Raw genomic sequence first — 14157 nt, 5'->3', positions numbered from 1 at the left:
GTCCACAAATTCAAAGTCGCTCAGCGTGCTATGGAGCGAGCTATGCTCGGAGTATCTTTGAAGGATAAGATCAGAAATGAGATTATCCGGAAAAGAACCGGAGTCACCGACATAGCTTGCAAAATTAGCAGGCTGAAGTGGCAGTGGGCTCGTCACGTATGTCGTAGGACCGATGGCCGTTGGAGCAGACGAGTCCTAGAGTGGAGACCGCGAATCGGCAAGCGCAGCGTAGGGCGCCCTCCAGCCAGGTGGACCGACGACCTTAAGAAGGTGGCGGGCACCAACTGGATGCGGAAGGCGGAGGACAAGGAGCTTTGGCGCACCTTGGGAGAGGCCTATGTTCAGCAGTGGACAACGATTGGCTGTTGATTGATTGATTGATTGATTGTATGTATGAGTGTATGCTACTAAATTTCTTGTACCAATAGTTGTGAATATTGTCTGAGCCTGGGGATTTCCAATTGTGCATTCGTTTGATGACATCTATACATGTTTCTATTGGTATGAAGTTGAACTCCATCTCTGGAATATGTGTAGTTATTTCGTTAACCCAGTCTGCATGTTCATTATGTTCTATGGGGTTTTCCCATGTCTTAGCCCAGAATTGTCGAAATATTTCAGGGGGAGGTATTTCTAGATTTTGCTCATTATCTTTGCAGTTAGATAATAAATTCTATAGAAGAATTTTTCATTGTTAGCAAATGTTTTGTTTTCTATTTTACGGGCAGTACACGTCAAATATATCTTAAGTCTACTAGCTGCTGCATTGAGTTTCTGTTTTAAGGTATCTAAGAAGTGTTCTATATGCGTGTTTGTATTTTCATATTGTGCGTGTGATTGATATTGTGTCTTTATGAGTTCTACTGCAGCTACTACTTTTCGGTTTCTATTTCCTTTAATAAATTGTGTTAACCTGCCTATATTGACTCGCAACTTCATTATTATATTTTCTAATCTTCTTTGCCAGCTAGGTTTTCTGTATGATTTGTTTTGATGGTTGTTTTGTGTTAAGAATGTCATTCTTGCCCCATTACATTTAGCTGCTGTCCATGCTGCACAATAAATTATTGTCTGTAGAGTGATAAAATCAGTATCAGTGTTTACAAATTTTGTCAGTATCATTGTATCTATGTATTTCATTATTAATGAAAACTTTTTAGAAGTTCTTTGTTTAGGAATGTATGGTCTGCTAGTTGGTTCAGTATCACAAAAATGTTCTAGAGCATGAACGAATGTGTTCTCTATTTCAGTGTTTACTTCTAAGGTCACATCATGATCGTGGGTGATACTTTCTACGTTTTGTTCATCGATAGGGGTTGATGTAACGGAATCAGTGCATGTAACTGTAGTGTTTTGCATTTTCCTAGCTTGTGAGTTTGTTTCTGAATTAGATTTGAATGCATCGTAGTGTGTAATATTACTTTGTTCTGTTGTTTGTAAATGTTCATTATCTGTGTCTTCCGTTAGTGTGTGTGTATAATGTAATTCATCTGCTACTTGTTGTTTAATCAGTGTTAATCTATCTTGTTTAATATATTTATTATTTATTATTGCCCTTCGTTGATCCGCTAATCTTTGCTCTGTAATGTGTGTAAACTCTGGGTATAAGTTTATAAACTCTTCATACAAACGTTTTCTATAAGCGGTCTTATTAGTCTCTAATTGTGTTATTTTGAAATAAATCCTAATAATTGCTTCATTGCATTCATTTGTCCATTTCATACGTTTAGTCCTGTTAGTGTGTTAAGGGATGTTTTAAGATTTGTGGCGTTTTGTTGTATCTGAGTTTGGATTACTTGCAATTCTGTTTTAACTTCATCGTAAATCTGATCAATGGTTTCTTGTGATAATAATTTCTTTTGTATAATAGCTCTACGTTGGTCACCAATTCTCTGTCTGCTTACTTCCATATGTGGATATTTATCTATAAATTTTATATGTAATGAAGAAAGATATGAATTTGTGTCTGATTCTAAATTTGTAAGATATAGGTAGGTACGTAGGATGAACTTATTCATTTCCATACTCCATTTTTTACGTTTTTTTACGCCACTGGTGGTGGGCACAGGTTCACTGACAAAATTTATCTCCTAATATATCAATAGTATTGTGAACAGAGAGCTATAGTAACTATCGATAATATCGACAATATTGACACAAGACGATACTTTCGGAAGTACTGTCGATAATAGTTTTCGAGGTCAAACTATCGATAGTTCTGCAACACTGTTACCTGGGATTAGGTAAATGAAACTACAATTTATTCGATTACAAGAACAATCACTTCTACACTATATATACTCCGTAGCGAATATCTAGACAGCGCGATTCAGGAATGTGACATTTCGAATGAGCGCCATCTATCGTTAACGGGGTGTAACATACGCCATCATACAACTGGATAATAGAATAACGGAAGCTTTTACAAAGATTAATATAATTGAAAAATTAGTATGAAAACTAGATAAAGATGTTTAGACAACTTGTAGCCGAAATGGCCCAGTGGTAAGAACGCCTGAATCTTAACCAATGATCGTGAGTTCAAACCCGGACAAGCACCACGGAAATTTTCATGTGCTTAATTTGTGATTATAATTCATCTCTGCTTGACGGTGAAGGAAAACATCGTGAGGAAACCTGCATGTGTCTAATTTCACTGAAATTCTGCCACATGTGTATTCCACCAACCCGCCTTTAGCCCAGCAGTGGGACATTCACAGGCTGTTACGGATACGAACGGTTTAGACAACTGCACGGGACTAATAATGGTACTTGTGTGTGCGTGCAAGCACTGACAGTCTCTATTCTCACACACTCTTAATCCTATTGAGAACCGAGATGGTAGTGAATAGAATGTGTAAATCGTTACCAATGATAGCGTGTAAAAACCCAAATTAGCACCACTAAATTGGAACAGCGTATTGGAATAAGCTCCTCATCAAAGGGAGAAGAGGGATTAGCCCAGCAGTGGGACACAGACATTTACATAATCCCAGGGTGAAAATTAGAGAGTTCAGGCGCAAACAATGTCTTTACACGCTTCCAAATCTCACTTCTAGTGTACAACTTACTTTTACTTTTTTTTTCTATTTACTTATTATAAAAAAAATAACACCTCTGCTGGGCTAAGGCCTCCCCTCCACTTGTGATTTGGAGCTCTAACTTGCAGCTTCAATGCGGGTTGATGGATATAAATAGCAGTACTTCATCCCATAAAAGCAGATCTCCTGACAATGTGCCCATTAATTAAGCACATCAAAGTGCAGTGGTGTTTGCCCGGGCTTTGCAAGTGGGTGGGGCATTGTTCTTAATTTAAATAAACGTCAAAATAATCATTAGCGCACCTGAGCATCGAAGCCGAGTATCTCGTGGCTGAGCGAGGACGTCCTACCACTTTTCACTTCGTGCAAATGCCTGAACATGTTCAGGCGAGCGCTCCCTCTACCGTTATCGAGTTCACCTGTAGAAAAGAGAAACTATTGTATTGCGCACTACAAACAGCTAACATACCATCAACCAATGACGTCATTACAATTTCAAGATCAAATTTTATACTGCCATTGTAATTACAACTAAGTTTTTTGACCATAAAATATTTATCTGAGGATAAAATAAATGATATTACAATATAATATTAACAAAGTCGGTTTTTGTCCCGACTGAGTAGGTATCGTTTAACTTGTTTAAAAATGTAACAGCATTTTTACCCACAGCTGGGATAAGGCGTCATCTCCTTATTACGAGTACACACGTATAGGATCTCTACATGATAATCGAATCAAAAACTTCTGGATACGAAGCCTTATAAATATATTTTTTTATAGAATAGGAAACATTGGCATTGCAAGAAATGTTAACCATCGCTTACATCGCCAATGCGCCACCAACCTTGATTTTATCAGCGTTAAAAGTCAAAATTAGCATATTTTTAAAACCTTCGTGATTTAATAAAATATTTCGAACAAGGAAAATGTTTTCCTAATAAAGTGTTTCTTTTGTATCAATTAATAACCGTTGTTGAATACGAAGGCGGACGAGCATATGGGCCACCTGATGGTAAATGGTCACCAACGCCCATAGACATTGGCATTGTAAGAAATGTTAACCATCGCTTACATCACCAATAAATTTATTTAATATAAAAGTATTAATTTGGGAATGCGGTCAGTCTTTGGGACTATTACTATATATACTACCTATATTTTAAGTAGGATTTCATTACTCCAAGTGCGTCAATACTATCAACAAGCGCCACTACCGCCGCCTTCATTGTCAACAGCGCCACGGCCTCCGCCTCATTATCTTCCACTTCTGAGCTACCTTCAGGTACCTTTGACTTTCCCCTAGGTTCATCAGAACCCATGACCAATACAAAAAAAACAATCTTCAACCGCCCCCTACTGAACAGACAGGGCTCTTAATGATGAACTCCGATTATTTTTTTTGTGAAGGTGAAATTCAGCCAGATCTTGCTAAACGCCTACAACATATAGCTACGACAGGTTTACCAAAAGATATCCGTAAGGAGCTCGTAGACAAACATTTACATCTAGTAAACTGTATCTTAATTGAAGCACCCACCCTCAACCCGGAGGTGGTAGCTGCCATTCCAGAAGCTGTTCATAAAAGAGGTAAAGGCATTGAGTTCAGACGAAAACAGCGATTTTCCGCAGTGTCATACGTAGCCGAAGCTCTTACATCCCTTATGACATCAGAAACAAAAAATACTGACGTTATTCAAACATTGATAGACGCTATTAAGCTTATGTGTGATAGACAGTACACTGATTCAACAATAAGAAGAAGCTTCATTCTTAATACCTTGAGAAAGGAGCCTAAAAATTAATTGCAAGCGACAAAAATCGACATATTGTTTTTAGCGAAAACCTAGCTGAAACTCTAAAAGCAACTAAGGCTACCTCAAGATCCGGAGCAGACATGAAACTATCTCCTTCTAAGCAACATACTGTAAAAACTAAACAGTATAAACATTTAAACTAGCGTGTTCCTCCCCAGAACGACAGGCTGAGAGGCATTCAGAGGACGAAGGAGCCTGCCAACAAGGATCGCCCCGACAAATCAACGAAGCAGTCGTCGCGTCCAGCACAGCATCGCAACCGCCATTAGATACGGTAAAAAATGCGGGTAGGCTTTCTTACTTTCGCAGACATTGGTGACTTGACGTGATTGATGACACGTGTGATAGAACTATTCTGTCATGGGTAGAAGAATATCAAATACCCTTTTCTCGTCTAGTAAAACAGACAAACCTTCCCATTACAAGAATATTTAGGAGGTGGACGTTGTAGCGGTAAAATAAAACTTCTTATTGTAGAACAGTAGAAACGGTGAATATGGTGGAATGCTTTATTAAAAAATGGTACGAGTAATACAAAAAGTGAAGTAAAAATTAACCAATGAGAATACAAGAAAAATATAAATTGTAAAAATGAAAAATTAATATCAAATGTGCGCGTCTACATTACTTACTTCCGCGATTAATTCCCCACTATCGACGATGCGCGGCTGATTCTACAAATACTCGTTTTACCGCGGCGTCGCGTTCAGTCAGTTCGAGCGGCGCGTGGAGTGGAGACGTGTTTCGAGAAGTCAGCTTTATAGGAAGATAATAAATATAAAAACAGCTCTTTTAAGAGCTTGACATTACATCATACTACGTCATTGCATGCTGCTTCTTGTTTCAAATAAACAATTCTTTTCAGAGCTATTCGTTGTTTTAAAAGATGACGTCATATTATGAGGCATGCGTGGCGTGTGTATTCTTGTTGCTATGCGTACTGCTACAGGAGTCCCCCTCAAGTGAAATGTACCGGCAGTTTAACGATGTGGCCTGATTGCGTCTGTGTAGGATTGCGATACGGCTGTGACGTCATGTTGTTTGGTGAATGAGTTTTATTCATTGTAGTCCAGTCAAAATAGACAAAAATAAGTCATAACTTAGCCAAAGTCCGCATAGAGCTGAAAATTGGCAGAGACGTTAAATACATCATTATAAATAAAATGTCAGAAATCCTCGTGAATTCTACATCTGCAAAAAAAAATTATTCAAGGTCAAACGTACAAAATTAAGGTTTTTTCGATTTTTCTTGAAAACGGTTAGTTTTATCGTGAAAATAAGTAAGACAAAAGTTGTACATCATACAATTCTCTACAAAAATAGTTCAGTCACTTTTTTTCTTACGACTCACCATTCGGTGAGATATCGGGGTTTTAATTATTAGAAAATTCATATTTTACATAATATGCACTAAAATGCAGCCTGTACACGTCATCGGACGTTCAATATAAATGAAAATAAGAAACTATTGGTTTTTGGTACACACACAATAAAACTTGTATAAATTGAATGAGTATTTTAAAATAAGACTGTACTGACAGTCCCTAATTCCTTTCGTCAGTAACCTTGAGTAACATGTAATAACTACGTCATTGTTCAAGTGTCGCATACCTGCCTATTTTTGAAGGAAGAAAATGAAATAACTCAGTATATACTGTTAGTTTGAAAATTCCTTTGCAGTGATCAGACGTGCTTATTGGTAATATTTTCAATTTTAATTTGTGCTGTTAAATAATTTTAACAAAATGTCAGAAGTTTGTTTCATTTGTGATAAGCCTTTGAGAGAAAGTAAAGTTGTTGTTGTCGATCGTGGAATGAAGACTTTGATTGATGCAAGTGTTGAAAGAAATGATAAGTTTTTTGAATACTTGAAACACGAGCAATCTGTGAAAGTCCACGTGCAGTGTCGTAAAATGTACACTCGAAAGAGTAGTATTATTGCAACTAAAAGACAGTGCGAGACCGAACAACGTAGTACATCCATGATAAGTCCACCTCATACTAGAGCACGAGGAAGTGAACCGATTTTAACTTTAGAAGATATTGTTTATTTTGCGGCGATAAAGCAAGTAAAGAAGCTGAAAAGAAGAAAGCGCAGGAATGTTCGTCGTAAAATATATAATGTATCTACACTTGAATTTAAATATTCCATTTTAACGGTAGCTCGGACTCGTTCTGATGATGTAGCAAAAGCTGTTATTGCCCTCATTGGGTATGAATTTGACTTAGTTGCTGCTGAAGCTAAGTACTACAATAACTGTTTTAATATCTTTCTGAGGCCTACTACGGGATATAAAGTCGGTCGTCCTGAAGATTATTCAGTGAACTTGGCGATGGAGGAAATATTTCAATACATTGAAAATAATGATGATTGTCAATTTTCATTGCAAGAATTAAGACATTGGCAAAAATCCAACTATAGATAATAAAACAATGAAAAGAAGATTAAAGTATGGTGATAAAATTATTATAACTGAGAAAAAAGGGAGCTTAACAATTATCTGTGTTGACGCCCGTTGGATTGGGTTTTTACGCGGGTCACCGTATCGTAGTGACGATGTATTTTTTGTTTTTTTTGTCTGCAATAAACCGTTGTACGAAACACATGAGTTTTATTCATGGTCCTTCGAGCCGGATAAATAACAAATTAGTTGAAAATAAATTAATCAAATAATGAAAAAATGAAGAGAATATAAAGGAAATAACATACAGATATAAGCAAAACGGCTATTAATACGTGAGTAGTTCCTGTGTGACCAACCAAAAGTTGTTCAGGAGCCAAGACCTGACAAAGTTGAAATAGAAACAAAGTCAGGACTGCTAAGGCCGGGTCGTTGGTGCTGCTTGCTGTATGCCAGGTGCTGGGTGTCCGAAGCTGGGTGCCGGGTTTCGGGAGACGGGTGCCGTTAGTCGTCATTGAAAACCAAGCTTTGCTAGTTCAAGAAGCTACTGCTGGCTGCGAGCATTTCCAGATGAGGAAAGTTTATAAACCGAGGTACTGAGTTTATTTATATAAAAGTGAACGTGAAGTAACGTGGAAAATAAATGATAATTTGAACTTTATAAAAAATCGTAACGGTTTTATAAAAACATTCAGTGAACTAAGTTATAAGTTAATCAACAATTATTTAGTATAATAATTTATTTGAATAGTACAATTTAATAATTAATTGGAAAATTTAATTATTATACACAATAAATATGGAAAAATTTATTAAGTACCAAGAAGATCATCGGGGTCAAATACAAAGAAATTTGGCAAACTTTAAAAAGTCACCAAAGTCTAGAATTACGCAATCCTATATAGAAACTAGACTTGAAATATTAAATGATATTTGGAGTGAGGTTAAGGTCACTCATAAGCAAATAATTGACATAGCTACCCAGGAATCTAAGTTTAATTGTGATTATTTTAGTATGAATATGTATGAGTTAATTGAAGAAGAGTATACTGCATATAAATGTGAACTTAAAGATTATTTATTAAAAGTTAAAAGTGTTAACTTATCAGAAAAATCGGAATCATCGACTATAGCTAAAAATGGCAGTTATCCTATTCCTATAAAATTACCGGATATTAAACTACCCGTTTTTTCTGGTAAGTACACGGAATGGCCGACGTTTAGGGATTTATTTGTATCAGTTATTCATAATAATAAGCAATTAGATAATGTTCAAAAATTGCATTATTTAAAAACTAATTTATCGGGAGAAGCCGAACAGCTGTTACGACATATTTCTATTACTGATACTAATTATATTACGTGTTGGTCACAATTACAAGAGCGATATAATAATAAAAGATTCTTAGCTAATTGTATTTTTAAACGTTTATTTTCGCAAAATAATTTAACCATGCAATCGGCCAATGGTATAAAGAACCTTTTAGACACAACGAAAGATAGTTTAAATGCATTGTCTAATATTGGTATCTGTACCGATTCATGGGATGTGTTACTTATTTATTTAGTTTGTCAAAAGTTAGATTGTGATACCCGCAAACAATGGGAAATAAAATCAAATGAGTTAACCGATGATTTACCTACCTTTTCTCAATTCGAAGAATTTTTAATAAGTCGTTTTAGAGCATTGGAATTCTTGGAACCTACTACAAGTAGATTTAAATCAAATAATTATAATCAACCTAAGGCACATCACGTCTCTTCTGCTTCATCTACCGTATGTCCGTTTTGCTCGGAAAATCATAAAATGTTTCAATGTAAAAAATTTCATCATGCTGATTATAAGACCCGTATAGATTTTGTGCAAAAGCAAAAGCTTTGTTTTAATTGTTTTGGGTCTAACCATAGTGTAAAATCTTGTTTCTTACGTACCTCATGTCGGATCTGTAACCGTAAACACCATACACTACTTCATCCTCAAAAACCAAATCGATCGATCGCGTCTGCGGTACCTGTTAACCATGCTGTTGAGTCAATTCATTTTAGTGATGATCAACCGCAGACTGATCAACCATTGAATATGGTTACTAATTGTTATTCTAGCAAGGATAAATATACTCAGGTATTATTAGCTACTGCATTAGTCAGGGTCCAAACTAAAAATGGAAGCTACCAACTGCTGAGAGCTTTGCTCGACCAGGGGTCACAGGCCTCATTTATAACAGAATCAGCAGTACAGTTACTTGAAGTCAAGAAAACTTTTGTAAAGAGTTCGGTGTGTGGATTGGGTGGTAATGTTAGTGTGTTGACCTCAAAGGCTGTAGTCAATATAGCTATATCATCAATCCATGACACTGAAACTGTAATTGAATTGGGTGCTCATGTTTTGAGCAGATTAACATCGTTTTTACAAATCAAACCAATAGTCATGAATAACTGGCCTGAACTTAAAAAGTTGAAGTTTGCAGATCCAAATTACCACACTCCTGGTAAAATCGATATTTTATTGGGGAGTGATGTCTATGGAAAAATAATAGAGGAAGGTCTCCTTCGTAGCCCTTATGGCACCACCATAGCACAGAAGACTAATTTGGGTTGGGTACTGTCAGGTCAAGTTATTTCACCTACCACTCACAGTATATTTGTGAATTTACATACACAAATGAGCGATGATGAACTTCTCAAGAAGTTTTGGGAACTAGAAGCAGAACCTACCGATAAAATAAATCAACGCTTAACACCAGAGGAACGAAAATGTGAAGATTTGTTTGCGACCACAACAAAAAGAGACTGTAAAGGACGATATATAGTAAGATTGCCTTTTACAAAAGAAACCCCAGCATCAAAATATGGAAATTTAAGAGAAATAGCTGTGCGCAGGTTTTATGGACAAGAAAAAGGATTAATCAGAAATAGAGATTTGAAAAAACAATATGATGACACTATTGAAGAATACTTGCAATTAGGTCATATGGAACAAATCAAATTTAATAAAAATACAGAAGCTGTTTACTTGCCACATCATGCAGTGATTCGTGAAGATAAGGCTACAACAAAAGTGAGAGTAGTCTTTGATGCATCATGTAAGGGTGAGAATGGCATTTCTCTTAATGACGATCTCATGATAGGACCACGTCTACAACCAGATCTACGACATTTAATTATGAAATTTCGCCTAGGTCCAATTTGCCTTGTCGCGGATATTGTGAAGATGTACAGAATGGTTAAAGTAGCTCAACAGGATGTGGACTATCAAAGACTCGTTTGGCACAGAAATCCAGAGGATGACTTAAAAGATTACAGACTTCTTCGCGTTACCTTTGGCACATCCGCAGCTCCCTATCTAGCAGTCAAAACATTACAGCAATTGGCTTTGGATGAAGGTACACAATTTCCTTTTGCTGCTAAAAGAGTTTTGGAGGATTTTTACGTCGATGACCTTATGACCACTTGTGACACGTCTAATGAAGCAATATTTCTGTACAAGGAATTAAATAATTTGATGATGAGAGGCGGCTTTAAGCTACAAAAATGGTCAAGTAATAGCAAATTAGTTATGAAAATTTTGAGCAAAAATGAAAAAAGGAAAGAATCTATGGAAATGATAACCGACCATATAACAAAGGTTTTAGGGCTGACTTGGAATAGATCAACAGATAAATTCGTATATTCAGTACATCTAGAAGAACAAATTATTCCAGTTACTAAACGACGTGTGATTTCGGATATATCTAAGCTTTATGATCTACTTGGATGGATTTCGCCGTGTATTATACCAGCAAAAATTTTAATCCAAAAATTGTGGATGTCAGGTATCTCGTGGGACGAGGAGTTACCATCTTCGTTGAAATAGGAATGGGAAGAGTATCGCAAGAGTTTAAAAAAATTGTCTGAAGTCGAAATAAAGCGTTGGATTGGACTCCAATCAACTAATTCAAAATTAGAATTGCATGGATTTAGTGACGCATCAAATGCAGCCTATGCTGCTGTTGTTTATGCAAGAGTGCTCCATAAAGACGGACGAATTCATGTAAACTTGTTCACGTCCAAAACAAAAGTAGCACCAATAAAGCAAATATCAATACCTCGATTAGAGCTGTGTGGTGCAACGTTACTTACAAAATTATTAAAAGAAGTCGCAACAATGCTACACGTAGAACCATCCAATATACATGCGTGGACCGATTCGACAATAGTGCTGGCATGGCTGCGTGGCCACTCTAGTCGATGGAAAACTTTTGTAGCGAATAGAGTATCAGATATATTGACAACACTTGAAAGTAATCAATGGTCACATGTTAAGTCTGGTGAAAACCCAGCAGACATCGCGTCACGTGGGATGACTCCTAGTGACTTACAAAACAATATTTTATGGATGAACGGACCCAGTTGGCTTTGTAATGATATTGTACATTATGACAAACCAGATGTCGGTACTAATTTAGAAGAAAGGAAAATTAAAGCTTATTGTATTAATATAAATGAAACGTTTCGATCACTTTGTGAAAGATTTTCGCGATTAAAAAGAATGATTCGAGTAATTGCGTATTGTAGGCGCTTCTTACATTTCAAGAAATCTAAGGAACCTCGACCTCAGTTTACTTATTTGCTAACGTGTGAAGAATTAAAAGTTGCATTAATAACATGTATAAAACAATGTCAACGACAGGAATTTGCCGAAGATATTTTATATTTTAATAAAATGAAAGTAATGCCTAAAAAGAGTAAACTATATTCACTTACCCCATTTGTAGATGAAGATGGATTATTGAGAGTCCGGGGTCGAATAGACAATTCGAATGTCAGTGATGAGGTCAAACATCCAATTATCATACCAAGAAGTGGTCATTTTACGAAGTTAATGGTTGCAGATGCACATGAAAAAACATTACACGGAGGACCACAAATGATGACCAGCTTCCTCAGAGGAAAATATTGGATTATTGGTATAAAAAATTTAGTCAAGGAACAGTACAGGAAATGTGTCATTTGCGCACGTTTTAGAGCTTCTACTCATGAACAATTTATGGGTCAATTACCTACAACACGCATCTCTATTAATCGTCCATTTTTTGTTAGTGGAGTGGATTATGCAGGACCCATACAAATAAGAACAACCAAGGGCCGTGGCCACCATTCCCACAAAGGATATGTTTGTGTGTTTGTACGTATGGCTACGCGTGCAGTGCATCTTGAGGTCGTTAGTGATTTTACATCTCAAGGTTTTTTAGCAGCATTTAAACGATTCGTAGCTAGAAGAGGTCACTGTGGTCAAGTTTGGAGTGATAATGGAACCAATTTTGTAGGTGCTTCTAAGGAATTGAAAACTTTATTCTCCAAAGAAAATTCCAATTTGATGCCCGATATATCAGAGAGTTTATCTAACAATGGAACATCTTGGTAATTTATTCCTCCACATGCACCTCATTTCGGTGGATTATGGGAGGCGGGCATCAAGTCAACCAAATACCACTTAAAAAGAGTCGTCGGTAATTCCACGCTCACCTTTGAAGAGTTGACTACGGTTCTATGTCAAATTGAAGCATGCCTTAACTCAAGACCTATTGCACGTCAAAGTGTAGATGACCCAGAATCGGAAATGCCACTAACACCAGGACATTTTTTAGTGTGTGGTCCATTGGTTATACCTCCAGATTACAACTTTGAAATGTCAACTATTAGTACATTAAAACGTTGGCAATTGACTCAACGCATGGTGCAGGATTTCTGGAGACGATGGTCATCAGGATACCTTACGCAACTTAATCAGCGATACAAATGGGCAAAAGTATCACCAGAACCAAATATTGGTGACATTGTACTTGTTAAAGAAGACAATCTTCCTCCAGCAAAATGTTTATATGGTAGAATAGAAGCAAAGCATCCCGGCCCTGATAACATAACTAGAGTGGTAACGATTCGGTGTAAAAGTAATTTGATTAAACGAGCAATTTCTAAATTATTAATTTTACCGATTGCAGACTAATTTCACTAAAACTTCTTTACATATATTTCACGATACAGTCCATTTTGTCAATTAAAACAATTATTTTTTTGTTAAGTTTTAAATTGCATAATTATGATCAAATGTAAACAATAATGTTGTAAAAGGGAAAGATTGTTAATATTGTAAAAATAAAATGCGTAAATTTTGTTTAATGTATATGCTCCTTAAGAACTGCGTTCTTGGGAGGCGGCATGTTGACGCCCGTTAATATAAAAAGTTGTGGGTAGATTGGGTTTTACACGGGTCACCGTATCGTAGTGACGATGTATTTTTTGATTTTTTTTGTCTGCAATAAACCGTTGTACGAAACACATGAGTTTTATTCATATATATTTCCTCGCGATGTTCTTCAAGGAGCACGAGATGATAAATCAGGGATGCTGTATAATTTATAGATTTATTTAAATTTAAAGTAATGGTATATATTGGTATTATTACAGAAACCGCTGTTAATAACTGACGAGAATATGGCAAGGAACTGCGTTGCGCCGCAAAAGTCGATACTGGACACCATAGACAATCTAGACGAGGAAATCAAAAAGGATGAGGAGTGAGTAGCTTCACAAGCCTTTATTTAAACCGAAGTATTTCTGGGTGAACTCTTATATATGACTTTAAAACGAGTTCCATACTATTGGTAATGGTAATAATATTGTCTATAGCTACGCCAACCACCCTTGCTAGATACTTGCCTTTCACGCCAAAGGTTGTGGGTTCGGTTCCCACTCAGGACAGACAATTGTGTGCATTAACATGTCTGTTTTTCCTGAGTCTGTGTGTAATTGTCTATAAAATAGTATATCAGTTGTCTGGTTGCCATAGTACAAGCTCTGCTTAGTTTCGGATCAGATATATATATATATATATATATATATATATATATATAGTTG

At 36.4% G+C, this 14157-nt stretch overlaps 2 protein-coding genes across 2 annotated transcripts in view; one reads left to right on the top strand and one right to left on the bottom strand.

The window, feature by feature from the left end:
* Positions 1 to 3456, bottom strand: part of LOC126778983 (GTP-binding protein 2-like) — a 32762-nt gene extending 29306 nt beyond the window's left edge. The window contains exon 1 of the mRNA XM_050502731.1: positions 3345 to 3456. Coding sequence (XP_050358688.1) covers positions 3345 to 3422 — 78 coding nt within the window. The 5' untranslated portion in view covers positions 3423 to 3456. The remainder of the gene's footprint in view (positions 1 to 3344) is intronic.
* Positions 3457 to 4423: 967 nt separating this feature from the next.
* Positions 4424 to 11113, top strand: LOC126779044 (uncharacterized). Its single transcript, XM_050502794.1, has 4 exons — positions 4424 to 4631; positions 5017 to 5145; positions 8334 to 8478; positions 9364 to 11113. Exons 1-4 carry the CDS (start codon positions 4424 to 4426, stop codon positions 11111 to 11113), a joined length of 2232 nt encoding a protein of 743 aa, XP_050358751.1.
* Positions 11114 to 14157: the final 3044 nt, after the last annotated feature.

The sequence above is a fragment of the Nymphalis io genome, chromosome 28 (genome assembly GCF_905147045.1).
Source record: "Nymphalis io chromosome 28, ilAglIoxx1.1, whole genome shotgun sequence".
Lineage (NCBI taxonomy): Eukaryota > Metazoa > Arthropoda > Insecta > Lepidoptera > Nymphalidae > Nymphalis > Nymphalis io.
Note: the sequence above shows the minus strand (reverse complement) of the source record. Positions and strands in the feature narration are given on the sequence as shown.